We start from the raw sequence: 27,628 nt of genomic DNA on the forward strand, positions 1-27,628 counted from the left end.
TATTCGTGAGAATGGAAAATGGTATAGCTACTCTGGAAAAGTTTGGCAGTGTCTTATAAAGTTAGACATGGAGCTACTAAGTGGCACAGAAATCCCACTCCTTAAAGAAAGTAAAAGTGCGTCCATGCAAAAATCTGTATATGAATGTTTATAGCTGCTCTAATCACAAATGCTCCAAACAGGTCAATGGATATTCTCTAGTATTTCCATGCAGTAAAATAAGACTCAGGAATTAAAAGGAATAAACTACTGATACACATAGAAAATGGAATGAATTGCAAAGACGTTGTGGTGAGTGAAAGGAGCCAGTCTCAAAAGGTTGCTTTCTGTATGAATAAACTACAGCAGTGGAGACAGACCAGTGGAGAGATTTCTGGGGAGATGTAAATGTTTTGTGTCTTGATGGCGATGATGGTTCACAGAGTGATACATTTGCAAAATGCATAGAACTGCACCCAAAAGTCAATTCAAGAGTATGTTAAGTAAAAAAATAAAATAAACTTTGTTATGTATGCATTTTTTATTTGCATGAGAGTTATGATTTTACTTTGACACAAATCATATGTCATAACTGTAGATGGAGAAAAAGTTTGCTATTGATTCACTTCCTCTGACTAACCCTAGTTACAATGCTATTAGGGTTTGCTGAGCCAGAGATTCCACTTCCTTCTCCACGCCCCTAACTTACCAGCTTGCCATAAACTTGAACAGTTGAAATGTCAAAGGAGGCACTCGTGATTTTGTAAAAAGGCCTCTGGGTCCGCCCATAATGTCTTATCTGTCATTTGCACCTCGGTAAGGTTCACATTATCTGACCTTTGCCAAATGATCACGCTAGCTGAGAGCAGGAATTGAGAAAAGAGAGTAGAGACAGCACACCCTCTAGTAAGTGGGTGCGGGGGTGGGGGTGCTGGACTGGCAAGCCCTCTGCTGAGCAGCTGTGCAAGGGAGCCACAGAACGTTTCAAAAGGAAGATGAAGAGCCTCGGGGCTCGACAGCTGGGCCAGGGCACAGCCTGACTGTTTTAGCTTTTTTCAGCATTGGCTTCTTTTCCTTACTAATTATCATGGTGCAGGTATAATAAGTAATACTTTTAACTAAAGGATTTAAGTAGCAAAAGGGCACATGATAAAGATGCATTCCCCTTTTCTGGGCTGGAGATGCCTGGCTTACCCGCAGTCCCAGGACAGGGGCCCCCCCGAGCAGCACGGCAGAAGCAGCCTCTGATGCCGCCAGCACGCCTGGCGGACCTCAGTTTTGCACTTCAGTTCCTCCAGTTTAGCCAATGATATGTAAATAAACACTTCATTTTAGGGTTGTAAAGAACTGTTTCTTTACCTAAATAGCTACTGCATTCTCCCTTTAAATATGGTGCTCCCTGCGAAATGTGCCAGCATTTTAGAGGCCAGATTTCTTATGGTCTTTTTATTATAATAGAGTCTGACAATACTAGAATTAAGCAGAAGCTTTTCTTTTGCTATTCCCTGGGACCAAAGAACTTATAATAAGGCATCTGTTACCCGGTAATGAAAACCAAGCAGATGGGGCTGGGCCAGCCTGGCCTGTGAATCTCCTAAGTCATGAATTCAAGTACAGAGCATTCTACCCCTTTACCAGTAAATTACAGGTGGAAATTAGTTATCTTTAAATCTTACTTGAAGCACAGAGTGGGGTGGAGGTGGGGGGGATCAGCTGAAGTCCGTGTGCATTCTTTTTTATTTCTTTTAAGAAAACAGTGGAAAAATAAATCTCTTGATTGCTGTTTGCAAACTGCAGAAAACTCAGTTGATCACAACTAATACCAGAAGTTTTATATTGGCTAATTAAACATTACATTCAGTGAAGCTACGTAAAAGAGATAGCCTAACCATGTCTCATGAAATGCACCAGCCATATATCAGGATAAAATCTCTAATAAAAAAATTAAGATTCCCTAAGCATGTCACTTTAACTCCTTCCTGCTTTTACAGAATAAAGTGAACATGTGTTGAGATAAAGTAATATTTTGTAAATTCGGAACTGGCATTAGGCAGGTCAGTTGATACAGCAGGAAGCAGGGGTGGGTTTGCCAATTCTCTAAAACTGTGAGGTAGCTCTGCAAGGCTGGGGAGCTCCCCTCCCACGGCTTCTCAGAGCCCAGGATGCAGAAGCAGGGCTGCCCGGCACTGAGTGAGCCCTGGACCAAGAAGGAGGAATCACGGGCCTTGGAGAAGATTCTGTCTGGTGCCCCAGGCTAACGCTGAGGGGAGGGCCGTCTTATTGAGTGATTAAAAGGAAATAATTTCCTGGAACTCCTGAGCGGTGGTTTCCTGCCACTATAAATACAATTGTTTCACTTGGACTTCTTCCCCTGAAGCTGCCAGGGGCGTTCATAAGGACTTCAGCACTTGAATTTCATTTCTAAGTGAAAGTGGAAGCAAACACTTGGGAATTACTAAACTAACTCCTTGAAAATTAATCCTCAGAAAGAATATACATTTATGCTCAGAGACAGCTGAACTTTTTCCTCTCTGGCAAAACTACCTGAGAAAACAGGGAATGACTGGGAATTCAAACCCCTGAGTATGGTTTTCCATGTTCATGGGGGGTAGGTGGGCAGAGTGAATTGTCAGGGTCAAAATCATATACTGCCATTCTCAAAGTTTAATCAGGTTATTCTTTTTGTTACCACCAACTATTTGAATATATAAATTACAGGGCATTATTGGTGGCATATATGGAGATAGGCAAGTCATGAACCCAGCCAACAGGGAGTTTACAATTAGAGGGGGAGATACGGGCATGTTAAAAAAAATACTAGGCAGCATGCAATAAATTCCAGATGCATGATAAAGATAAGAAACACAGGGAATTCTGTGTTGCAAGAAATCTAGTCCAATCAGGTGGCCTGGCCAGCTGGAGGGAAGGGGTCCTTGTTCGACGTGGGCATGGGATTTGTCCCAGACCCAGAATGGTAGAGAGTACTATGTGCCTGTGTGCACGTGGGCGCGTGGGTGCCTGTGTAGGAAAGCATATGTGCATGGATGTGCATATGTGCGCGTATGTGTGGACATGCATACCTATGTGTGCCCCATGTACATATGCACGTGTGTGTGGCTTAGTTTATTGTCTGCCTCCTCACTAGAATGTAAGTTATGCGAAGGCAGAGAATTTTGTTCACTACTCTATCACCAGCACTGGGACGATTCTTGGCACACGGTAGGTGCTAAATATTATCGTTGCATACAAGGATAAATTCAAGACAGAGAAGATCAGAAGGTATTTAAGTGTGACTAAGAGACAAGAGCTGCTTCTGAAAGTCTTTTGAAACTAGTTAGTCAAGATTTGAGGGGGGAGGAAAAAGACAATTAAAAAGCAATACCTTTTCTGAAAGACTGGAAGCTGGCTGGTCCAGACTAAGAGCTGGATTCAGTGTTGGGATCAGGGAGAAAGTGGGCTGTGGGCAGTTCCCATGATGTGGTGACCGTATGGGATGGTGGAGATGGTAGCATAGGGAAGAGGGGAGGAGGAGGTTTGGGAGCTGCGGAGAAGGAGGACTTCAGCTGGGAACATACTGAGCTTGAGGCGCTCTTGGGAAGCAGATGGAGAGAGCCAGAGGCACCTGGACGCAACCCAGTGGCCTCGGGGAGGGGTGTGAACGGCAGCCTGGACTTCGGTGGGAGCTGAGGCCACCCTGAGAGGTGACGGACAGCCTGGGCCTTTGCAGGAGCTGGGGAGAAAGCGAGAGGGGCTGAAAAGGAAGGTGCTCATCCACAGAACACGGTGACATGGGTCCAACGGGAAACAGCAGTGAGGACTCCCAAATGTGGGAGAAGATGATTAATACCTAAGATCTCAGCACACCAAGCCGGGGCTGCCCGCAGGTCAGTCTGTGCTATCCACAAGCCAACAGCCTGTTCTCCATCACAGAAGGGCTGCCCCCTCTCTTTCCCTCAACAGTGCAGGAGCTGTTAGAAAAATGAAATAATAAAGAGCCAGAAGGGGGAAGAACCAAAGATCAAAGCTGATGTGTAAGTCATCACATCAGAGGGGATGGGGTGGTTGGGTGACAGGTGGAAGGGGGCCCCGTGGCGCTGCAGTTGGTGGCCGGCCCCGGGGGCCAGACATCTGCCTCTGAGCCCAGGAACAGAAGCCACCCCCACCCACTCCCTCCGTGGATACCAGGAGACACTGCCAGGCTTCCAAATGGTAAGATTCTTTTGGAATTGGGGTCAGATTTGGTCCCACCACAAGCCAGTCACATGGGATCTGCAGTGGTGGGGGAGGCAGGAAGGAAAAGAGGCCAAAGTTGGATGACAAAGCAACCTGTGAAGGAGGTCCCAGGCAGGTGGAGAGGGAGAGAGACCCTGCGGTAATGACCTTTATTTCTAGCTCCTGTTCCCGGGAGCTGGCTGCATTTCCTGCACTGGGTTCAGGGGGGTTCCTTCCACCTCCTCGCAGGAGTTCAGTGGATTTTGGCTCCTGCAACCATGTTTACTACGATAAAAATAACAATCATAGCCCAAGTTTGTTGAGTGTCTGCCATGTGCCAGGTACTGCTCTCTGCATTTTATGTGCATTAACACTGAATCCTTGCAACAACCCTACAGCTGGAGCCCATTTTAATCTCCATTTTACCGATGAGGAAAATGACACAAAGAAAGGGAAAGTGACTTGCTCAAGACAAAGTGGTTTTTCAGCCTGTCGAAAAGAAGCAACCATCTCCTGCAAAAGTCCAGAATTCTCTGCTCCTGAATAAATATCAAGTGCTCGCGAATGCCAGCCAAATGCTGCGCTGACCCTGTCTGCAGGACTTCAGAGACCCTGTGCTTTCATCCAAAGACAGGAGGAGAAATTTTGTCTGGATAACTTTTAAAAAGACAGGGAGACAGAAAGAACGTTGCTCCGTAATTGCATCTCACGAGTCTTGCTTAGTTCAACATCCGGATTCCAGAGGAAAAACTCCGTTCGTAGTTGAAAGCCACCTCCCCTCGCACTCCCTGTCACCACCTTTCTGGGTAATAAAAAATAACGGGATTAGGATTAGGAGGAGAATATAATACCCATTTCCCTACCTTGATCCTTTTTCTTTAGTGGCACTTTTGCTAAGAACAGTATTTCGTCCAGAAGTTGGTTCTGATTTCTCTTCGGTGGGAGACACAAATCCGGCACTAAAATGACAACCACTTCTTCTCAGTTTGAAATAATGCACAACCAGTTTCAATCATATGGAAAATACCAGTGGACTACATTTGCATGGCAGCCTATCATTTATAAGGTGTCCTTCCATCACCCCTGCGGGGCCGGGGAAAGGGACGTCAAAGCATTGACAGAAAAGGAAACAGAGTCTGCTGCTCACAGACCCCCACGTCTCCAGGTCTCGCTGGCTGCCCACAGCGGACAAGGTGAGGCAGGCTCCCTGGCTCCCTTCCCATAAAAGAATAAAATGCAATTTGCCCAAATCTAGAATCTAAAAGTTGGCTACTTCCAAATTAAGGGATGAACTATTGGAGTACAGATGAATATGAATTTTCTCACTTGGCCTTTTCTTTACTCGTTCTTCTTAAGGAAGAGGAAGAAGAAATACTCCGTCCATAACCAGTATCTGATGATCTATCTTCCATAGAGAGTGGTGGAGAACTAAATTTGCACACATTGGAAAAATGTACAAATTAAAACAACTTAATTTACCGTATTGGCCTTATCTCACACAACACTTTTTTTTTTTCCTGAAAATCATATTGTTGAAGGTAACTTGCGACTTGTTATTTCAAAGGCAAAAAGAAGAGGTGAATATAAGACAGAAAGAACTTTATAAAGCTTTCCAAGAGCTAAGACAGGAAATATTTTTATAATATATATATATATAATACAAATAATGTACATATATAGATGTCTATATGACCGTTGCATGAAAGAAAGCCAAAGCTTTACTTCTGTGCTCTACTGTTGACTTAGTTCACAGAGAATGCTGAGTTGCAGTGATAGGACAACACACAGCTCTGTAGGCTCGTAGACATACTTCATTTGGTTTGTTCATACTTGTGCTTTCCTCAATTAGCACGTATCACCTGGAGAGTAAGAGGTCCTGACTGTGGAAATACATTTGGAACTGACTGGAAACATGCAGCCAGAGGAAAGGGGCAAAGCATACGCTGAATTCGTAGAGAGGTGGTTCTGTTTTCTTTACGGGGTCCAGGCTACAAGCTTAGGGACCAGGACTCATCGTCATGCTCACTCTACATGCAGGGGGAAGAAGAGTTAACATGCCGAGAATACTGACATATTCTCATGTTGATGGACGAACAAAAAAGTACATGCTCCCCTGTCCCCCCAACGACTCACACTTCAGAGGATTTGCTGTTAATTAAGAGGACTGCCCGTAGATCACTTGGTTCTTGTAAGGAGAGCTCCTTCAAAGGCAAAAGCTTGGTGCCAGGATTAATCTGTAAGATAATTTAAGGGATTGAAAGTAACATCTGCAGAGGTGTTCACTGATAAAATATGTCTTAACAATTTGAGACGTCTAATGTACACACACACACACACACACAGGTCGGGGGGAGAGAGGTAGACTCTGGACTGGAAGGGCAGAAGCAGGAAGCTGAAGGTCCAACGGACTGGCGGATACCCTTGCCCTTTCTCGGTCTCGTTCCCCTTTGCCCAGCACCTCTACTGCTTTGTTCACACCACATTCATCGGCCTGGCTCCTGAGAGAGTGTGAGTGTGTAAGCCCCTCCAGACGCCTAAGGGAGAATTTACTGTCTGTAAATAAGTAATACTGAAACAGCCCACCATGCGCTCCCCGCCCCCTCCACTCCTCCCCCTTGCATACTTTCTGTCTGATCTCGCGGACTTTGGGCAGCCCTTGGTTTTTTTTTTTTTTTTTGAAGTCTGTGGCTTGTATCTGTTGCCTAGTTCTGCTTAAAATAGGGTTTGTGGGTTTCTTCTCTTTTTTGCCCACTCTCCTCGTTGCTTTTGGATGATTCCCAGAAGGGGAAACATTGACTTAAGCAACCACATTCAAAAAGTCCTCTCGATTATCAGGCCCAGCTTCCTGTCTCTCTCAACATGAGCACAACACTCCACTATAAGGCATTTTAGAAATCACAATCCTAAGTGCAACTAAGGAAAATAAGTCTTCATTAAATTTTTGAACCCAGTATTACAACTTGATTAATTTTAATTAGATGATAAAATGGAAAGCATTTCTATTTCCATGCTCATTACTAACACTAAGCCTTAGAAGTAGTAAAACCCCAAACTAAAAATGCTCCTTCTTTTAGACCTTCTACGAAATTTGAGGCTAGCATTAGAAAGCCAATTTAATTACAATTAATCATATTCTAGCTAAAACAGCACAAGATGAAAAATTGTACAGCTAGACAAAGGATCAAGTGCTGAGTTCTAAATTTCTGTCCATAAAAATACAAATGGTTATGAGCTTGCAGTGTAATGGCATTATGATTGAAGAAAAAAGTTGTTAAACATACATACAAATAAGTGCTGCCACTTACCCGGCCATAATCATAGAATCCATCAGTAATTATGTTACTTGATGACAAATAGCCAGTCTGACTGTATTTCAGGGAAAGGTTGTTGTTGAGCAATTTGTTGTAAGCTATCTCACTGTATTTATTTTTTCGACTTACTGATAGATTAATTTCTTCGAGGATATCTAAAGCCCTGTCAATAAGAGCAAAGAGCGTTATTTGCTTTGGGTAAGCAATCGCACGTGAAGTTGACATCTCTATCCCTACTGAACGAAGAACTGAGATGGGGAGCTGAAAGTCTCCTCTGGCCTTTTGGACAACATAATACTGACAGAACTATGAGAACAAATCAGCCCTTTTTAAGGACATATGGCATGGAGTAACTCATGCCAACCGTTGAAAAGGTGAAACAGAAGCTCAGACAAATAAAAGTTCTTTGCGAGATTTAGCCACGGCCCCCAGGGCTGTCAGCTAAGCAGGCAATACATGTGGAGAGCAGAAATGGTCACAAATGAGCACACTGCGGAGGACTCCGTCGGAATTCCCATGGACGGGTTTGGGGTGGGTGGAAAAGACAAATGCTGTCACGGCATGTCCATTTATCTGGGCCTGGAAGGTGGAGCGACAAAGGGGATTGCGTTGGCTTTGGCAAAGGAGAGCGGTTGAGAAGCATCTCTCAAGATGGGAAAGAGGAAGAAGTGTGGGCCACCACCTTCGCCAAGGAGGCAGAGGGTATGGGGAGGCCCTTCAGAGGTGGGGAGAGCGGAGGACAGCGGGGAGGCTGTGCCCGCCACCGATGCCAGGACCAGGGCGCGGCCCGCTCACCCCAGGCGGCACAGCTCCACCGCCACGAGCTCGTCACTGGCGCAGACCGCCACGGCCCAGCTGGCGTGCCGCCTGACGCGGTCGTCCTTGGAGCGCAGGAGGTCCACGAGGGGCTCCAGGCCGCCGGCAGCTCTCAGCTAGAAGCAGGAGACAGGCCTGGGTGTGCCGAGAGCACGGAGCGCAGGCATTCATGCTTAGAAACATCTCACTCTTCGATTGTGGGAGGTTTTAACCATGTAACAACAACTGAGAACGTGTCTATACGTACATTTATTAAATTCAGGATTTAAAGAACTGGCCGACTGTAGGCTGGTATAGCCAGCAGCCTAACTCGAGCAAGCTCAAATGAACGAAAGGTGCTCGGTGCAGTGCCTGCTCTTGGCGAGAGCTCAGGTGAGCTGTCACCTGCACTGGGAGAGAGGCCTGAAGTCAAGGGTGTTTGGGTGGACACCGTAGGGCCAAGTCAATAAGAGAAAAATGAGAGAGGAAGGGATGCTTGCAGTTTCATATTCATTGTTTATGATGATTTAATCGGATCAAGCACAAGTGCTAAAAATACTTTTATATGATGGATTTTAAAAATGCAATCCTGTGCTTTAAGATTAGAACCATAAGACAAACACTTGTATATAAACCACGTGCATAATTTAAAGACCCCTCGCTGCGGCCTGTGGGTTACCTACCCACCAGCTTAAGAAAGAGCTCGTCCTTCTCAGACACACCCACTCCCCTTATACTCTACCAGAGGGGACCGCTGCCCTGAGTTGGGGGTTAACCTCTCTCACTTTTCTTCGTAGGTTTTAATTTACAGCCCATGGAGCCCCTTTGCCCATGCCTGAATGCCATAAAAATGGAAAGCTATGGTCTGTCTCTGCATCCTGTTTTGCTCAGCGTTATCCCTTCAGCCTGCGCCCAGATCTGCAGCTGCAGTGGATTCTTTTTCACTGATGGGAGAGTTGTTCTTGCAAAACCACCACAATTGATCCATTCTCACTCTTATCAGCCGGACAGTGGGTTTGATTCCCGTTGCCCCGCTGTTGTAAGCAGTGCCCTTCCCTACGCAGAAGCCGGGTTCCCTTAGGCACAATCCCCAGAAATGCAATCACCGGGTTTCTGGGCATCTTTGCCAGATGGCGGCCGAACCGTTTGGAGCAGGGGTCCCCCAGGCGCTCACCTCGGCGCGGGCCCCCGCGTCGCAGGCGGTGGAGGCCACAGCCAGCGCGGCGCGACTCTGGACCACGGCGTTGGCCGAGCGCAGCGGGCCGATGATGGCGCGCAGCAGGTCGTGGCTCTGGACGCTGCCGCGCAGCGGCTCCTGCGTGGCCAGATTGGTCAGCACAGTGGCCGCGTTGGCGACGGCGCCGTCGCGTTTGCTGGACAGCGTGCTTATCAGCGGACCAATCCCGTCCGCCTCGGCGGTGGCCCTGGGGACACAAAGGACCGGCCAACGCCGTCAGTCTGGGGGCAGGAGACCACCTTTGAAGCATACAGTTAAGCTTACAAAACGAACGAACACATAAATGAAATTTGAGAAATCGACTCATTTGCGGCAGGCGTGAATGCACAATTGAACCTCCTGGGATTTAAACCTGCGTCTGGGAAAGTTTTCAGGTAGGAATGAATTTAGATCATCCTTTTCCTCCTTTTATAGCTTTGGGTTATAGGAAATTGTATGGTTATGTCTTAGAATCCCTACTACAGCTGTTCTTCTTCTTCTTTTTTTAACTGAGTGATACTTATAAGGCCAGGAAATTCTATTAAAAAGTTCCTAACCACTAGGAAAATAGGAGGAATGACTGAGCATTGGAACTCTTGATTTAAGTTCAGATTCTTTAGCCCATCTTCCCCCTTTTCACATTAGGCTGTTAATTGTACGCAGAAGTTAATGTCTTTGAGAACAGCAAACCATTCTGCATGCTAATATGGCTTTTACAAATCAAACATCAAAGGTCAAAGTCATGATTATTGATATAATTTTAGTAATGTAGGCATATTCAGCTGTTAAATTTCCTATTTCTAATATAATAAGACTAGAGTTCTACATTAATATATTAATATTTTTTTCACTGTTGGAAAGCCTAATCTTCTTTCAAGAACACAGTAGTTTCTATAGTTCTTGCTTTATAATTCCAAAAGCTCAGCAAATAGTAAAAATAAAAATGAGCTCAATTTAACGGATGGGAGACAATTTAATGATGTTCTTTAATGTTTGGCATTGCTTCAAATAAGAGATGCTGCAGGCATTACAACAGACTGAGTATCTTGATTTGACAGGAAGACCCAAAATTATGCATTAAAATTCCATTTAAATCATCATTTATAGAGGCAAACATGGTGATGACATATTTGAGACTCCTATAACATGAGCATGACTTGCATGTATTTGACATATTTTTGCATTTAGGATCATATAAATAACCAAAACTGAAAAGAAAAAAACTGAGGCTTCATGATTTAGTCTGCCACCCTGTACCCTGATGAGATCGTTCTGAGTTTGTACTGTCACTTAAATGCGCTGGTTGTGAAGGGACACTGACACCCCCAAGAATAGAAGTTACGACAATTATCCATCCAAGGGCAGACCACACATGAGACTTCATCAGGAGCCCGGCAGCCCTGCATTCAAGGCACCTGTGACTGTGGCATCAGCGGAGTGAATGAGCTTGAATAGCAGGGACTGGGCAGGTACGAAACGACGAGGCTGCCCGGAGAATGCAGCGCTCAGCTGCAGCTCACCTTAGAAGGCCCGTCTCTTGCCCCAGTTTGTACAAATCAGCCACAAAACACACCGCACTCACACCCAGGCAGAGCCAGCGCCGGGTTCCTTTTCTGCACAGCCCCCCGTCCTGTGGGCACATTCACCCTTTTGTGCGGCCTCCTGTTCTTTCCCTGGGAAAGCGCCCCTTAAAATTAAAATCTGATGAGATGGCATGTAACCAACGTTTACTTAGATAAAAATGTCGGGGGGGGGGGAAGGCTCTACATCACACCACAGGGCCTACACGGAGTTCCCTTCTCTGGAGGAGAAAAATAAACACTCTTATGCTCATTATAGCAATACGATTATCAGTTGACATGGTGACCATTTAGTTTAATGAATAAGGGGAAATTTGGATGTTCTAATAGATTGTCTTACAATCTATTACAGTTTAAACATTCAAAAACAACAACAAAAACCTCAGCCAGCAAGGATTTGAAACTATGCATATTTTCTAATTATTTAATGTATACTTAAATCTTTTTTTAAATCATCTTTTTCCTTTGGACATAGTTTTCAGACACAATGCAATCAGTCCATTAAACCGAACACTTTGTATTTAAATATATAATTATATGTATCATTTATTTTTGCAATTCGTTGTCACTTGGTGGTTTTTCCTTTGGCAATACTTAACTCTTAAAACTGCGCGGGAGTAAAGGAAGATCTCATGTTTCAACCCATGCATGATGGAAGCCTAAGGACTGTAAGTCAAGGCATGTTACTATGTCCTCAAAGGCTTGGACTTTTGTGCGTATCAGGGAGTTTTTGAAAAAATCAACTGAATCCACAGGATCACACTCCCCTGCTTTCGTCTTTTCATTGATAACTCGGTCCACCAAGATAAACTCACAGCGGGCACCCGAGCTCAGCTCCCCTGCTCTGGTTTTGCTTCCTCCTTTTCTCGTAAAAGGCACATTTCACCTTGGCTCATCTGTATCTCGACTCTTTTCTTTGTTCTTTATGGAGGCAGTAAAGGGAAGTCCATAAAAAAATCTAGCTGCTCTGAAAAAACAAAGATTTAGGCACACAATGGAGTGCGGCTTTCCTAAATCGAGCATAACTGTCAGTCCAGAAAGACAAACCATGTCGGGGCAGCCGGGAAGAGCGCCTTGTCTCGGGCGCACATATCAGCCCTTAAACTGCAATGTGAGGCTCAGCTTAAGTGTAAGCAGTATAACTGAGATTACATTGTGGTGATGAAATACCAAGCCATTGTCCTTACTTTAAAAAAAAAAAGGTAATTTCTCTTAAAGAAACAAAGTGGAGAATTACATTTTGTTTCTTTCACCCTCAAGGCATCCTGTTTTATTTCCCCCTGTTTCTACACAAGCTGAAGCCTGTCATATTTTTAAAATGCATTTCAGTTTCCTAGATAGCACAGCAGCTTCCAAATGAATGGGACAGAAGTCAAACTGCTTTGTTACAAAACCCAGGATTATAGGCCATATGCCATCACAATAATTTGAAAATATTTTCCGTTGCTTACTCCCATCAGTCCCCATCCAGCTGGAATTTAATCAAGTAAGAGTTTAAAATGGGAATTCAAAGGAAGGAAAACAAACTTAACAAATATGGGAATGTGTATAAAAGCATCTGTTTCTGTGGTCGGAGAGGTGTAAACTGAGGTGATGCCCGACACCCCTGTACATCCAGCCCTGACCCAGCCCTGCTTCCCTCCTCCGCCTTTCTCCCCTCCCCCCACCCCCCACCCAGACCCCTCCTTTCCAGTCCAGCACCGCCTCTTGGAAACACCTTCCCAAACAGCTCTCTCCCTCCCCTCCCCTTCCAGGCCTTTCTCCACCTTACAGCTGTAATCATCTCTTAAAGTTACAGCTCTCATCATAAGGCTCCCCCCTGCCAGGCTGATGCCCCTGACCCTCAGCTCGGGTTAGAGCCCCCAGGCACCCCGTGGCCCCCTCGTCTCCAGCTCAGGACCCCATTGCCTCTCCCGGCTCCGGCCTCTGCAGCCTCCATCGGGCCAGACCTTTCTCTCCTCTCACGTGTCCCCTGACCGGCTCTCCCCTCTGATCTCTCCCATGCATCTTGCAAAATGTTTCTTCCTCGAGGAAGCATGTCTTGACCCCCAGACCAGGTCGGGGGGCGTTTCTGCGCCCTCCCCCGTCTGGGCCGTGCTCCAGCCTCGGGGCGCTCTTCACCCTTCAGCCTGCCCAGCGCTGCCCCCGGAGCCCCCCCTCCATGCCCGCCTCCGCCTTCACCTGCTTCTTCGAGGCAGAGCCTAGGCTTCTTCCATCCCCAGGGCTGGGAAACCCACCTGTTGTGACTGAATCAACTCCAGGGCTCATGAAGCCCACTGGGCGGGTGTGCAGGAGGAGGGAGGGGAAGAGGAGCCTCCCCCAGCCCTGGGCCTGCAGCCGGGGGGTGGGGAAAAGTGGAGGGGTAGGACCCGCCAAGCTGGGCCTCTGCTCGCCTCACTGACAGCCGCCCTGGAAAGCAGCTCATTTCCCGCCCTCCCCCAGCGCCTCCCCAGTTGTACGGTGAGGCCATTTTTATGTGGAGTTTAGGAAATGAAATTTCGCGCATTGGGCCACTTCTTAGGAATTTAGATGAAGATGTCTCCACACTGCCATTGCAGGTGTCTTAGATGGTGTCTGCTGGTGCCATATCACATCCTCGAATGGGATGCCTGCTGCGGCCGGGAGGTTGGCACCCACTCCTCTGCACAGTAAGGCTGGCCGGGCTCCATGGGAATCCACGTGGCAGAGCCCGGACAGGTGGTGGGAAACCCACCAGGCAGGCAGGCCGCTTCTTCAACAGCCCCTATAGCCATCCATTCATGTCTTGGCGAGTCCTGTCTCCGCAGGGAACACAAGTGGGGCAGACACACAGCAAGTGGGCAGGAGAAGTTGCGGTGCAGGTGATGCTGTCGGCTCCCACGTCGGGGGCCTGACTTAGGAAAGGTTCAGCCGGGCTTGCAGCACTGCCACCGGGACGCCCAACATTCGTCCCCTTCCTGCTTTCCACAAAGACAGTGACCCAGGAAGGGGGATGCGTTCACTCAATGGGTCCATCCGGAGTCCAAGACAGCCATCCCCCTGCCGCAGCCCACAGCTGCAGAATACTGGGATGAGAGCCCCCCCAACTCTACTGGACTCCAGGATTGGCACAGCTAGCACACTAAGTGAAGGACGTCTTCTCCCTCTAGAGCAATATTACTTAGAGAAGCATTTTTATGTGAAGGAAGAATTTACTATTAAGTACAGGTGAATTATTAAAATGAAGGGTTTTTCAGTAATATATAGTTTTTAAAGTGAAGCCAGCCACAGAAGCAAATGTGTGAAGTTGTGCCTCCTACAGCAAAATAAGAAAAATGCAGGAAAAAAAAAAACAAAAATTACGTGACACCAAATTATGTCACATTGATGTGTCTCAGTAGATATGATTTTGAAACTCTTCATAATATGCTTTTTTGCCTGAGATGCTGTGACATCATAAAGAGACAAATGCATCACAGCCACGAACACCTACTGCGTGAACCTAGCATGGCCACAAACAGCATGTACAGTTTCACGCCTGATTCTGAGGCAGTCAATCAAAGCCTGGGGAATTCAAATGTAATTTTCTTACAAGTGACATGGAATCTTTATTAGCCTATCTGTTCAACTGCAATACTTCATTTCCATACACGCTACCTTCTGCTTCAAAAGCTGGAATGCCCTGCCGGTAATTACCTACCTGCCATCAGGCAGGAACAACTGTCTCGGTTTTCTACAGCAGGCTTTTCTCCTAAGGAAATCGAATCATGGCCAAGGCGTTAAAATAGTCATGTGGAATGACTTTCACAGTGACCCAATGTTTCCGATTAGCCTGGAAACCATATCACATTTACATACCTGCACGTCACAAGGGACAGGCCCAGTGAAAACAGAGACCCCCTGCTGTTGACTTTGGGGCATGGGATGCTCAAAAATGATAGCACAGACCGTCCCTGGTGTTTCCTGGGATGGGCCTTCCTGACAGCCCCAAACTGCTTTCCAGGGAATCAAAGCTGCAAGGACAATTTGCTAATTGAGCATTTCCTGCGATTCACTTAGCCTCAGAAAACAATAAGCTAATGAAATTCAAACTCTTTGTCAAGAAAGGGGGATGCAAAATTGACCTGTTTTATTGCAAAATTCAGTTCCTTATCCTATATATTTTCTTCCAATGCCATATAACTTTTCTCCCAATCCAGCACAGCCAACATTATAATAAGATTCCATGAAGTTGTGAAAGAAATGTAGGCTGTAAGAGTTAGAAATGAAAAGTACCTGTCTAACTCAGCAAATTTGGAAGAAAATAGTAGAAATGCAGGAATAATTCTTAAGTCTGCAATAAAAACCCTTCCCATCTATTCTATCCATTTCAGAAGTCTTTTAAATGTATAAATGTATAAAACTCTACATTCCTTGAGATATCATCCTTAATACAAAACTGAACATGCAAGCCCAGCTCGAGTTCTCCTGGGAGACATTCACATTGCTAGCCATGAACTCAGAGGATCTAGTGGAATAAATATGAATTCTGGAAAAAAAAAGCTAAGAGCAAAAAATTTACTCTAGACACAATAAAATAAGATTTCCTAATTTATGTTGTTGAATCAGTTATATTTATTCTATATGATTATATAGCACAGCAGATATTCAACCACCAGTATAATGCGTGTGTCAAAACTTAGATTTCACCTTCAAATGGGACAAAATAGACACAAGTGTCTGTTAAGCACACATTTGGCAGAAGAATTCTGTCTTTAAAATACCTATCATGGTATTTTAATAATTTTTCAAAACATCACTTTAGACGCAGTGTGCATTTCATTGAAATACAGAACAATCTTCCATCGCTTTCATCGTCCCTCCCCTAACTTGCTCCGTGACCGCCACTAGGGGTCAGCAGGAAGACGCGATTCTTCTCCCAGCAGGCGGGACGCGCGGCTCAGACAGCGTTTTGTTTAGGCAACAAAGGCGATGCGTGCCACTCCAGCATTACTGAGTGCAACCTCGTAACCTCAGACATGAGTCTGCATTTTAAAGTTCTGCCGGTCCCTGTGGATTATTTTTATGGACACCATTTCTTGAATAGATGTGTTCTTGTGCTTATTCTATGGGAATGTCCAAGATGGATGCCCAAGGACAGGGCTACAAAATCTGTTTCTCAAAGGGTGAGAGTAAAGATCTCCAGCCACCCCAAAGACCGCCACCTCTTCTGCGGGGGACGGCAAGGAAACAGGCGGCACTGGGCGACCCTAAGAGCGGCTTTTCCCCTTCCGAATGACCACCGTTCTCTGCCCTGCAACCTGCAGGCCTCAGACATAGGCACTTGTAAGGAATAAGCATGAGTCTCTCCTGGAGCCTACAGAATGATAAAGGAAATTAAACAAAATGGTCAAGATAAGTAGGCAAATGCCTTACTTCTCTCTAATTCTGTTTAACAGGATGGGGGAGGAAAACGAGGCATGAAAACATGCTCCAGACCCACTAGTGAGACTGACTACAGAGCCTGAAACCACTCTGTCCCTGCTCGTTCCTGGGAACCCGGTAGAGACCCACGTGTATTTGGTCACTTTGAACAGACGGAGTCCTGGCTTCTTTCAAGTACGGTATGATGCTCAGTTTGTGGCAAAACTTTTCAGTTTTTCTCTGCAAATGATGTGTCTTTCTAAGGCTGGGTACTCCATGAATAATTATAGTGGGTGTTAAAATTATTCAGTGTTTCACTTGCATATTAGTGAACAGAAGTGTTAATACCAAAAATGCAAAATGACAGGTCATGCAGAGTGAGGGCGTTCAAAGACCCCAGAGCACCAGAAGGCACATGCGCAGCCTCTGGGGGCATTCTCCCTCTTTCTGGAATCCCCTTGGGCCATGTCCTTTCCCGGACCTTCACAGGCCACCCCATAGCAGGATGCCCCAGAGGCCTTTGTCTCCAGCATCGCGGAGACAGCAGTGGCCCAGCAATCCATCCACTCGTGTTTTTTGTTAGTTTTTAAGGAACCACTATCTGTGCTGCCATTTAGAACTTTCTTGGGCCACTGCGGCTGTGAGAAGTCAAGAAGGGGAACAAACCAAAAAACCCACAAGGAAATGGAGATAGATTAAAGGGCTCTGAGATTTAGGGAAATCACTCTGTTTTTCCCGAAGATTAAGTATGAAAAAAAAAAAGAATGATCAGTGTGGAAACAATGGAGACCCGATTATGTATTTTCTACAGCAAAATAGGTTGGCCTCTGGAAAAAACAGAAAATAGCCTCGTTGCATCCAACATTCATTTAGTTCAAATCAGCTTTTACTTACTAACCCATGTATATTAAAATAATTGCAATAACGAAAATAAAATAACGATTACTTTTTACGTTATTTTATTCATTGTATTTTATTTTCTAAAAATAATTGTATCTTTTGAATAATATCTAGCCAATAGTCATACTAATTTCCTAATCTTTTCATAATTTACCAATGGCCAAAGTTAGTTAGCGGGGAAAAAAAAGGAAAATTAAAACCACAGAGTCCCTTTATCGCAGGGAATAATGTAAAAACTCTAATTCTGATCAGATCCAACAGATGGCAGTGATGTTATAAATTAATATTTTAAGATATTCTTATAATATGTAAGATCTGCCCCTCAGAAAAATGTGACCTGAAAATAATTCACTAGACATTTGCATTTATAATGTATATCTTTGATGAGAATAATTGGAGAGAAGAGTACAAGGTAAATATAAAGTGAAATTTAATGGGAAAATAATTCTTTCCTAACTCAAATATTAACAACTTTCTCCTTTCCAAAAAGTATTATAAGTTGAAAATTGTCAGAGACATTCACACTGCACCAAGAAAAGATAATAGTGTCCAAATTAACTAAATTAAACTTTTATATAAGATTCATTATTGCCTCATGGGTCTCATTTTCATCTGTTTCTTTGTGTGGGGGTTGTATTAGCCTTTTCACCTTTTATTTACTCACTTTAAAGGAATTTTGCTCTTCTTTCTCCCTCTACCATTCTAACTAGTGGATCTGGCTGTTTTTGCCTTCTTTTACTGGGCCTTCAAATTGTTACTTTTATTGTTGTTCATCATCTTACCATATTTTTACCCACTGATTTTTGACAAGGGTGTCGAAGCCATTCACTTGGGAAAGAATAGTCTCTTCAACAGATGGTGTTGGGAAAACTGGGTGTCCATATACAAAAGAATGGCAGACCCCTACCTCATACCATCTACAAACACAACTCAAAATGGATCAGAGACCCAAATATAGAACCAGAATAAAACTCCTAGAGGAAAATGCAGGGAAGCATCTTCAAGAGCTTCTGTTAGAATGTTTTCTTAGACTTTACAGTCAAAACACAAGCAACAAAAGAAAAAAATAAATAAATGGGACTGCATCAAAATAAAAAAGCTTCTGTGCACCAGAGGACTTTATCATAGAAGCCACATATCTGATAAGGGTTTAATACCCAGAATATATAAAGAAATCCTACAACTCAACCATAGAAAGAAAAACAAACCAAATTTTAAAAATGAACAATGAATAGACATTTCTCCAAAGAAGATATCCAAATGGCTAAAAAGCACATGAAAAGATGTTCAACACCATTAGCCATTAGGGAAATGCAAGTCAAATACATGATGTTATACCATTCACACACTCCTAAAATGGCTATTATAAAAAAATATGGAAAATTACAAGTGTTGGACAGGAGGAGGAGAAATAGGAAGATTCATTCACTACTGGTGGGAATGTAAAATGTTGCAGCCACTGGGGAAGACAGTTTGGCAATTCTTCAGAAAATATAGAGTTCCCATATGACTCGGCAATTCCATTTCCAGTTGTATACCCAAAAGAATTGAAAGCAGGTTGATTTCTGAGCTCTTGATTCAATTCCATTGGTCTATATGCCTAATCTTAGGCCAGTACACCAAGCTGATTTGATTGCTGTGGCTTTGCAAAAAGTTTTAAGATTAGGAAGACTGAGTCCTCCAGCTTCACTCTTCTCTTTCAAGATGGCTCTGATTATTCGGGGCCCCTTACCCTTGCATAAATTTGATGACTGACTTTTCTACTTCTACAAAGGCGGCTGTTGGGATTTTTATTGGGATTGCAGTGATATGTAAAATCACTTCAGGTGGAATAGACACCTTAACGACATTTAATCTTCCATCATGAACATGAAATGCCTTTCTATTTATTTAGATTTACTTGATTTCTTTTAGCAATGTTTTGTAGTTTTCTGTGTACACATTCTTTACATCCTTGGTTAGATTTATTCCTAGATATTTTATTCTTTTAGTTGCTGTGGAAAATGGAATTATTTTCTTCATTTCCTCTTCAAATGATGTGTTATGAGTGTATAGAATCATTACTGGTTTTGGGTGCTGTTCTTGTCCCTTGCCACTTTGCTGAATTCACCTCTTAGCTCTAGTAGGTTTGTTGTGGATTTTATTGTGTTTCATTGTATCTTATTTGTTGTGTTTTTATTGGCCATTGTTAGATTTTTTGTCATCTTATTAGGCAAAATATTTGTGTGGGAATAGAGAAGGAGAAAGAAAGGTCAGGGAATTGACTATGTACATTGATGGGGATATTTGTTTCAACTTAGAAAAGAGTAATTTAGCCACAATGCCACAAAATAATGATATTTGAAAGTTAACAACTAAAGTACCAAATGAGATAGATGGAGAGCGAACCATTGTCTATGAAAGTTGCCTTCCAGACATTCCTTCTGCTTTATAAAACAATCTTATCATCTGCAGAGGAAAGAATTTAGATCTGGGAGTCCAACAGACCTGGGCTTAATTTGCAGCTCAGCTATTCCAATAAAGGTCAACTTGCAGGGCTTCAGTGTCCCCATTTCCTGGGTGGATTATGGGGGGAATTAAAATTCTAAATGAATATACATCATATACCTGACCTGTTTGGAAGACAGAAGCCCCACCTTTCCTTTCTTCATAGTATTCTCCCATAATATGCTGTTTTAAAATTGACTTTGGAAAATGTTTCCACATTTATCTAACACATATGTCCTTTTAAATGGATCTTCTAAGACCTTTCCTAGATTTTATATAACGCTGTCTTTAAAGTTTCCATCCGTACCTGGACTTATTTGTTCTGTGCCTTCCATGTGAGAACCCTGCCGTCCAACTCAGTGGGCTGAACATAATTGAACATTAGGGAAACAGGCAGTTTTCATAGCGATTCTGAGGAGTAGCCCCAGCCAGACCACGTGAGAGACCATGTAAACTATCTGAGAGCCAAAACATGATGTTAGAACAGCAATCAGCGCTGAGGGCAGCTGTGGCCTTACTTGGCATTGGCAGGATTGCAGGTGGTCAGATTAGCCAGGGTGAGAGCCGCCGCCTCCCTCACCTCTTCGTTGTCACTTTTTAGCAACTGAATTAACTGGGGAATCCCTGTGGGCAAAGACAGGTGGAAAAGGGTTTGAGAAATGTTCATGTGAACCGGTAGAGAGAAATTTTTAAATGTCCAAAACGTTTCTTTCCAGCTTGCTTACCCTGATTATTGAAAAAATCCTTGCTGCCTGAATTCTCACACATTGCTGAAATAGCTTGGGAGGCGGCAATTTTAGTTCCATCATTTTCAGAACCCAAAAGAGCTACGAGGCATTTTTCAACCTCTTGTTCATGAAAAAGTTTTCTGTTTTCAGCTTTTCATAAAACAAAGAAAATGAAAATTCAGAATTGTGCTGCAAAAAAAGGAGCAATGAACAAGATACTCATGAGCAAAAAAAAACTGCTTACCCACCCAAAGGATGACAGGGATTCAAAGAGTTGAAACTGAACAAGGTATATATGCCTGTTTGCTCTTTTGAGCAAACGGGCCAGGCGACACGAATGTGGCTTTTGCACTCTCCCCTACTCCCTTATATGACAAAACTAGGGCGATAAAAATTCCATAACAAGACTCAGGAGTGTCCTCAATTTCACAGGCACTGATCTAATGCCTGTTGGGTGCCTGCTGGGTGCTCAGTGTTCACACATGCTATCTTGTCATTTAGGAAAAAATCCTGTTTATTTGACGGTTATTTTAAAGACAGATGTCTAACATGAGCAGGCTCGTGGGCTGTGTGCTGGAGACTTCGGGAGAAGAGCAGAGGAGAAGAGAAAATTTTTAAAAGCACAATGCTATGACCCTGAGTCATAAGGAATTAATTTACAATCTTACGCCAGAATATCATAATTATCTTTTACCTTAAGGCCCAATTCATGCTAAAGTAGCACAAATTAAAATAACTATTTTCAGGGATAAATTGTCATAAATGTAATCTAAAAGCACATTAGCATAGTTTTCTTTATTTGAAGACAAAGATATGACTCTATTACATACCATAATATTCACCCAATTATAAAACACTGAATTGGAAACCAAAATATCTTGCAGGTTCTTTTTTTCCCTAAGCACTGGTTTTTTCTCTTGATTTAGCTTGAGTTTTCATACTTGATAATCTTATACAAAAGCAAATATTGCATTAAACCATATTAGAAAAGTAAGTTTCCATAGTTTTGTTGTTCTATAATTAGTTATAAATAAATCAGTTATTAGATTTTAAAAGCATGTTCTAGAAAAAACACTTTAAAAGGAAACTCCTGTTTAATGCTGTAAAGTACCAGGATGAGTTTCTAAAGAAATTGCTTACAAACGACTCCGTGCCCACATATTCATAGTCCTTCAAAAAATTATAACATAGGTTTGATTATTCGTTAATTAATTTTTACAAAGTCAATTTGCTTGATTAAAATAGAAGAAAGCTTGCTGTGCTCTCTTAGGATGCTAACATTTAAGAGGAGCCTAGTCTGTCAGAATAAAAATCTCTATCAAAAATGCTGATAATCATTTAGATGATAATATCTACAAGTGGAACTAATTACTTATATATTTTTTAATACGTTCCCCCCCCAGAAACATTTCAGAAATCAAGAGCAACCAAGTTTACGGTTTAAAGTTAACATATGATTTCTCCCTTCCTTGAAAAAGTTGCCTGCATTCCAAGAGGCAGTTTCACTGACATGCCATCTCTGCAGACACTGGCTTTTCCGCTCGGATTCTGGGAAACACCCCCGGCTGGCACAGGCTGCTTCTGCTCATGCAACTTAAACCAATCATGAGGCATGTCCTGTAATCCTATCACTTTAATCCCTTGTTCTTTTCACTTGAAATTAGAATTCAGGCAGGCCTTAGCTGTTTTTCACAAAAAAGGCTGCGGTTAATACTTAAATCTCAAGTTTGCGTAGCCCTTGCTAGTTTCCACTGGACAAATAATATCTGAAACTCTTCTAGCGTCTCTGATCTTAAATGCTTTGATTTATAACTAAAAGTTCCCTGATACCTCTAAAACAACCCTCCTAAACAGAATGCTCATAGCCTGGATTCTATCAGGAAAATCAGCCCAAAGAATTCACTGGAAAGGCTAACTTTACAGTATGCAATTGTCACATTCAGAAAACACAGTGTATTCAATTATTGGGAAGATTTTCTTAAATAATTTAAATAAATACCGTGGGCAATTAGTTTCTCAACCATGCTAGGAATGGTTTCAAAATCCAGCTGTGTCCAGCAAACCTCAACAGCATGGACCGCGGCATGGACAAAATAGATTTAAAAGATGAATTAACATATTAAGCAAGTACTTTCCTTGTGGCTACACCGAGAAGTTTTAATTACACAGATAACAAAGATGGTGAGCCAGTTATGCTTCTAAGAGAGTAATGTCCTTTAAGAACAACATTTGTTCAGCATCACTAAGCTAAAAAGCTTGAGATTCTGTAACTGAAAATAAATCTGCATCTAATGATGCTTTTCTTCGCCCATCCAGGAGGCTGCTATTGTGTCAATTTTGCTCCTGCTGAGACGTGAACCGCAGCTCAGAAGCTTCGCAGCCTCCTCCTCCTCATGCCAGGTCAAGGGCGACCTCCACTGGGCTTCCCACGTGGGCTGGCAGGCTAAACTCCACAAAACCCCGCTTATGCACAGGGGGTGAATTAGGTGCTCATGCATTGCAGCTGTGTCCCTGATGGATGCTGAAGATGCATTACTCAGCCTTTTGGAAATTGAAAAATGTGAAGGTGATCAAAAATAAAAAGTGTGGAAATTACATCACTCTTCATAGCAAGCTACAGTGCACCATTTATCGGACCTATGTGTGAGTGGAGTTTCCTAAGTGGAAAATGATTTTAAAACTTATTCATGACTCCTTTCAGTACATACATAGTAGGTGATAACAGCTTGGTAAATCCTCGTCAAGTGTTTGGCATTTCTGATTGTGACTAATGTAAAGTCAAACTTGTGTCCAGTTAAGGGGCTGGGGCCGTAGACAGAGAACCTCATGGGCCACTGGCGAGATCATGAGGAGTGGACAGGAAACTTACAACACCTGAAAAGAAGCCTGCACCTAGAATCCAGCCAGGAAAACAGAGGTAAGAGGTAAATAAATGCACAAAAATCTAAGAGAATCCTCAGGAAATGGGGGCTAGACCAGCTGTCCTCAGTGCAAGCTTGAGCCTCATCCCTGTTCTGAGCCTGGTAGGGAATTCCTCTTCTGGTAAGCTTGGACTGGAGAGATTTCCCAAAGCCTGTCCTGCCAGTCCCAAGAGGGGCCACATATGGGGATTATCAGGATATGTGGACTGGGAGGAGACCTGAACCTTTGTGGAATCTTTTATCTTTTTTGAGGCTCCAAGAATGGATTTTTTAGACCAGATACCAACTAGGCTATGAGGAAACTAACCCATCTGTGCAGCCACTAGATCTGGTAAGGAAGTGCTTGCGCAGTTACCAAAGGAAGAAACCGTTTAAGAAGAAGAAGGATATGGTGGAAAGGATGGAGAAAGCCTACCAATTAGAAGACCCAGTGATAGGTCTAAGTGTGAGTGTGGACAGGTGGCTGGGCAGCAGTGGGATGGGACACAGCTGAGGCGTGGGTGAGTCTGGCGAGCTGGGGCAGGGGTAGGCTTTGCCCCGTCTGGAGAACGGGCTGGCTGCAGTGCCGTGGACGCTGGCTTTTGTGCTGCGCCTGCGGTTCCCGTCTGCATTGCTGCTTTAGTCCGCCCCCCGGGGAGGCGGCTACGAAGGCTGCGCTGTGAGGGGGGGAGCCTGAGGAAACTGCTGAAAAGTTTAGCAAAGAGGGTGAAAGCATGAGCAGGCACATTTTTAAAAATTTCTTAAGGGGCAAAAAGAGAAAGCAAGTATTTTACTGACTCCTCAAAAAGCAATGGTGACCGACCTTTTTTTTCCATCTAAGGTAGCTATTTGGAGAATATGGATACCTAGAATTTCCAAACACCTTTAAACTGAGGACTTAAACCAGAGCAAATATGTGCAAAATTACAGTCCAGTGTTAAGCCATATGCTTCCAAGCACAATGGGTGGGGCAACCCAGAGCACAGAGCAGGGCAAACTAACAAGCAGTGGCCCTGTGGTTCTGTGAAATGGGAGACTCTGTATGGCAAGACTAGGATATCGGGAGCTTATCCCACTTTACTGTAGCCCCAAATTCTCAATGTGGTGTCCATGGACCCCGAGAGCCTAGATGGGCTCCAGGCTGTCCACACAGTCCCTGCAACCGCATGCAAAATGCTGTGCCCACGTGCAACCAGTAGTGGATATAAAGCAATAGTAGGTCTCAAATACTTTATAAGAGAGCATCAAACAAAGCAAGTTAGTTAAAATTAAATCACAAGGGAAAATTGAAAGAGATAATATAGATAATATAGGGGGGAGGGGAGCTTCTAAACATACCACTATTCCTCTGTGACAGGCCAAGCAGACGTAGATACATAAGGACAAAAGGACTGAGCAATACAGTTAATAAAGCTGAACCAAAAGGTAAATATCAAACTCTGTATTCTACAGGAAATACATCTTTTTATTTATTTAACAAATATTTATTCAGCTATCGCAGTCATTGTTTACCCTTATCTTCTAGAACACTGCCTTGCACAGAACATGTGCATGATAAATATTTGTTAAATAGCAAACAAAACCCATATCTTTTTAACATTTCAGAGCACATTTGCACAGATTGATTATATACTAGGTCTCAGAGAAAATGCAATAATATCCCCACAGCAAAATTTGCTTTGAAAAAAAAAAAAACACAGCAAGTCAAAAATGTTGGAATTTAAAGGACCTTGAGCTCTGGGTCATGCTGAGAAAGGGGATCTAGGGTTTACTTTGGTTTTTCCTTCAAAGAGTTGGCCGAATGTGCTAATCTGGTCAAAAGGCCGACTAAAAAACTTGCTTCATAAGCCTGACATTGGAAATAATCATAAAATGATTAATCTTTGTTATAGAAAATGATGGTGCATGCATTTAAAATGCTGTTCAGAATACTATCCGCACAGCTCAGGGAGGGTATGACAAATAAGAGACACTGCAGAAAAGGTAAAGAGGCAACCGTGGGACAGCCTGTGGACCACGCCCAGGGGGAAACTGAAAGGGTCCTTCCATTCCAAAGGGGCATGGTTAGAGGGTACAGGATGACAGGACGTGAGCACAGATGGCAGGGACGAAGGAAGCCCTGGGTTAGCCACTGGGTTCTAAAATCAAGTATAAAATCAAGGGCAGGGAGACACCATTTGGACCTGAAGTATAGTCATTTTATAATCAACACAAGAAGCAGAATCATAAAACATTCCATGCCAGGGGGATGGGAGGCCTGTCTGATCTGATTCCTTCACGTTACAATGGATAGAGTGTTACCTCCTCCCCCCCGGGCCTGCCCTTCTCCCTTGCATGCATTCTCCAAGCATCTTTGACTGCCCACCGTGCCCCGAGTGCTGTGTGCTAGGTGGCTGTCCTGACAAACCCCCATGGCGAGGCACCACCACCTCTCACTGCGGTCTTCCCATGCTCGGCACCCTCTAACCGGCTCACTTCTCAGCACGAGTGCTCTTTCTTTCCCAAAGTGAACATCCTGAATGTCCCCTGCCAGCTTTCAGTCACTTCACTGGCCCTTGGATGCCATCAAGACCAATCCCAAAATCCTCCCCAGGGCTGGTCGTGCCCACAAGGGCCTGAAACCTGCTCACCCCTGCAGCCTCACCGCTCCCCACTGCCGGCACTGCACTCAGTCCACTGGCAACACCGCTGGGTGTTTGTGTCCAGCCTGTTCACTGGATACAAAATGGGGGCTCAGTGAGTCATCCTTAAATGAGCTCACAGGTGTGTCTAGAGAGGCTGCTGCCAGCACCCAGGTGCCACAGTGCCGCACGTGGACCTGGCACTGGCACTGGACCTCCCCACTACCATGTCACGTGGTGGGCTGTGAACTCACCACACTCACTGCCTGAGGAGGGGCTGGAGCCAACATGGAAGGACCGGCCACACTAGGCCGCAGAGATGCTGGGATGTGCAAACCCTTGGGGTTGACCCTGCCTGTGTTTCCACTACCCCTCCCTGGGTCTCAGTTAGCTACGAGGGACTGGGGGAATGGACAGCAGAGTGCACCAGCTCTGGCAAAAAGTCCCATTTAATAGAATACCCAAAACAAACTTTTGCCAACATTAAAAGCTCTAAGTTCATAGTCCGTCTTTAGGTTTGGCCTCTTTACTGTAACTCGTGGCCTCTGTGGGGAGGATGCACTGCGCTGTGAAATTCTGCTGCTGCAGCCAAGGTTTGCCTTGCAGAGACCCAGCGCGGGTTGAAAAGGAAATGTTTCCCATAACACACTCATAGACATATATAAAGATGCGAGTGTGTATGTGTAGAATATAACTCACCTAAAAGAGTCAGGGCCGTCATCATTTGTAAGGGAAGTGGTGCAAAAGGGGGGAAATAAAATCACATCTTTTATTAAATAAAATACTCCAAATATACATAAATTAAAAGTCTAATTTCATCTTCAGGGCTTGTGATATAAATAATCTCTCATATTTTATAGATTTATGTCAACATAGCTTGTCACCAAAATGGAAATCTTATTATGTGTACAGTATGGGTGTATTGCTTCTCAGAACTATATAACATAGCACCGCTAGAATCCAGCTGAAACTTAAAAATAACTATAAGATATATTCTACATGTAGATTTATTTATACAAGGGTTTCTGGATCACAAATAATGCATACATTCTGTATAATTCCAAAATCATGAGAAATAAAGGCTTAAAACTTAATTTAGGAATGGATTGTTAAAAAAAAAAGATACGATGACAATTAAATTAAGAAATCTCTATTTTAATTCATTGGCACTGAGATGAGTTTGGCCTTAAGTAATAATTATTACACTATTCTCAGGTGGTTATTTAAAAGCACAAAATACCCTAGTTTGTTAATATTAATCAAATTCACAACTGCAGGAAGGAATATGCTTAGTTTATACAAAATGAAACATACCATCATAAGCTGCTTTAGTAATTGCTTTTGCTGCATTTCTCTGGATATCAGGACTTGTAGAGTTTTCTGCGAAGGCGAGGAGCTTTCTGAGGCCGCTGGTCTGCTGAATAAACGTCACGGTGTCCGCGTCTTCGAGGCAGTTGGCCATCACTGACAGTGCTTCCGTATGAAGGTCATTCAATTCCTAAGAATAAAAGCAAGCACAGCTTTAGCAAGGATGACTT

General features: G+C 43.7%; 1 protein-coding gene across 9 annotated transcripts in view; it reads right to left on the reverse strand.

Annotated features, from left to right (window-relative positions):
- ARMC3 (armadillo repeat containing 3) overlaps positions 1–27,628 on the reverse strand; it is a 92,150-nt gene that overhangs the window by 18,427 nt on the left and 46,095 nt on the right. For 7 of the 9 annotated variants that reach the window (XM_077154026.1, XM_077154059.1, XM_077154072.1 and 4 more), the window contains 9 exons: positions 27,405–27,588; positions 20,567–20,719; positions 20,360–20,465; positions 9,472–9,721; positions 8,298–8,434; positions 7,497–7,665; positions 6,325–6,425; positions 5,518–5,619; positions 5,055–5,150 (listed from right to left, as the gene is read on the reverse strand). In XM_077154026.1, coding sequence (XP_077010141.1) covers positions 5,055–5,150; positions 5,518–5,619; positions 6,325–6,425; positions 7,497–7,665; positions 8,298–8,434; positions 9,472–9,721; positions 20,360–20,465; positions 20,567–20,719; positions 27,405–27,588 — 1,298 coding nt within the window. The remainder of the gene's footprint in view (positions 1–5,054; positions 5,151–5,517; positions 5,620–6,324; positions 6,426–7,496; positions 7,666–8,297; positions 8,435–9,471; positions 9,722–20,359; positions 20,466–20,566; positions 20,720–27,404; positions 27,589–27,628) is intronic. The other 2 variants (XM_077154051.1, XM_077154079.1) reach the window with 2 other exon arrangements.

Source organism: Tamandua tetradactyla, chromosome 1 (assembly GCF_023851605.1).
Source record: "Tamandua tetradactyla isolate mTamTet1 chromosome 1, mTamTet1.pri, whole genome shotgun sequence".
Classification (NCBI taxonomy): Eukaryota; Metazoa; Chordata; class Mammalia; order Pilosa; family Myrmecophagidae; genus Tamandua; species Tamandua tetradactyla.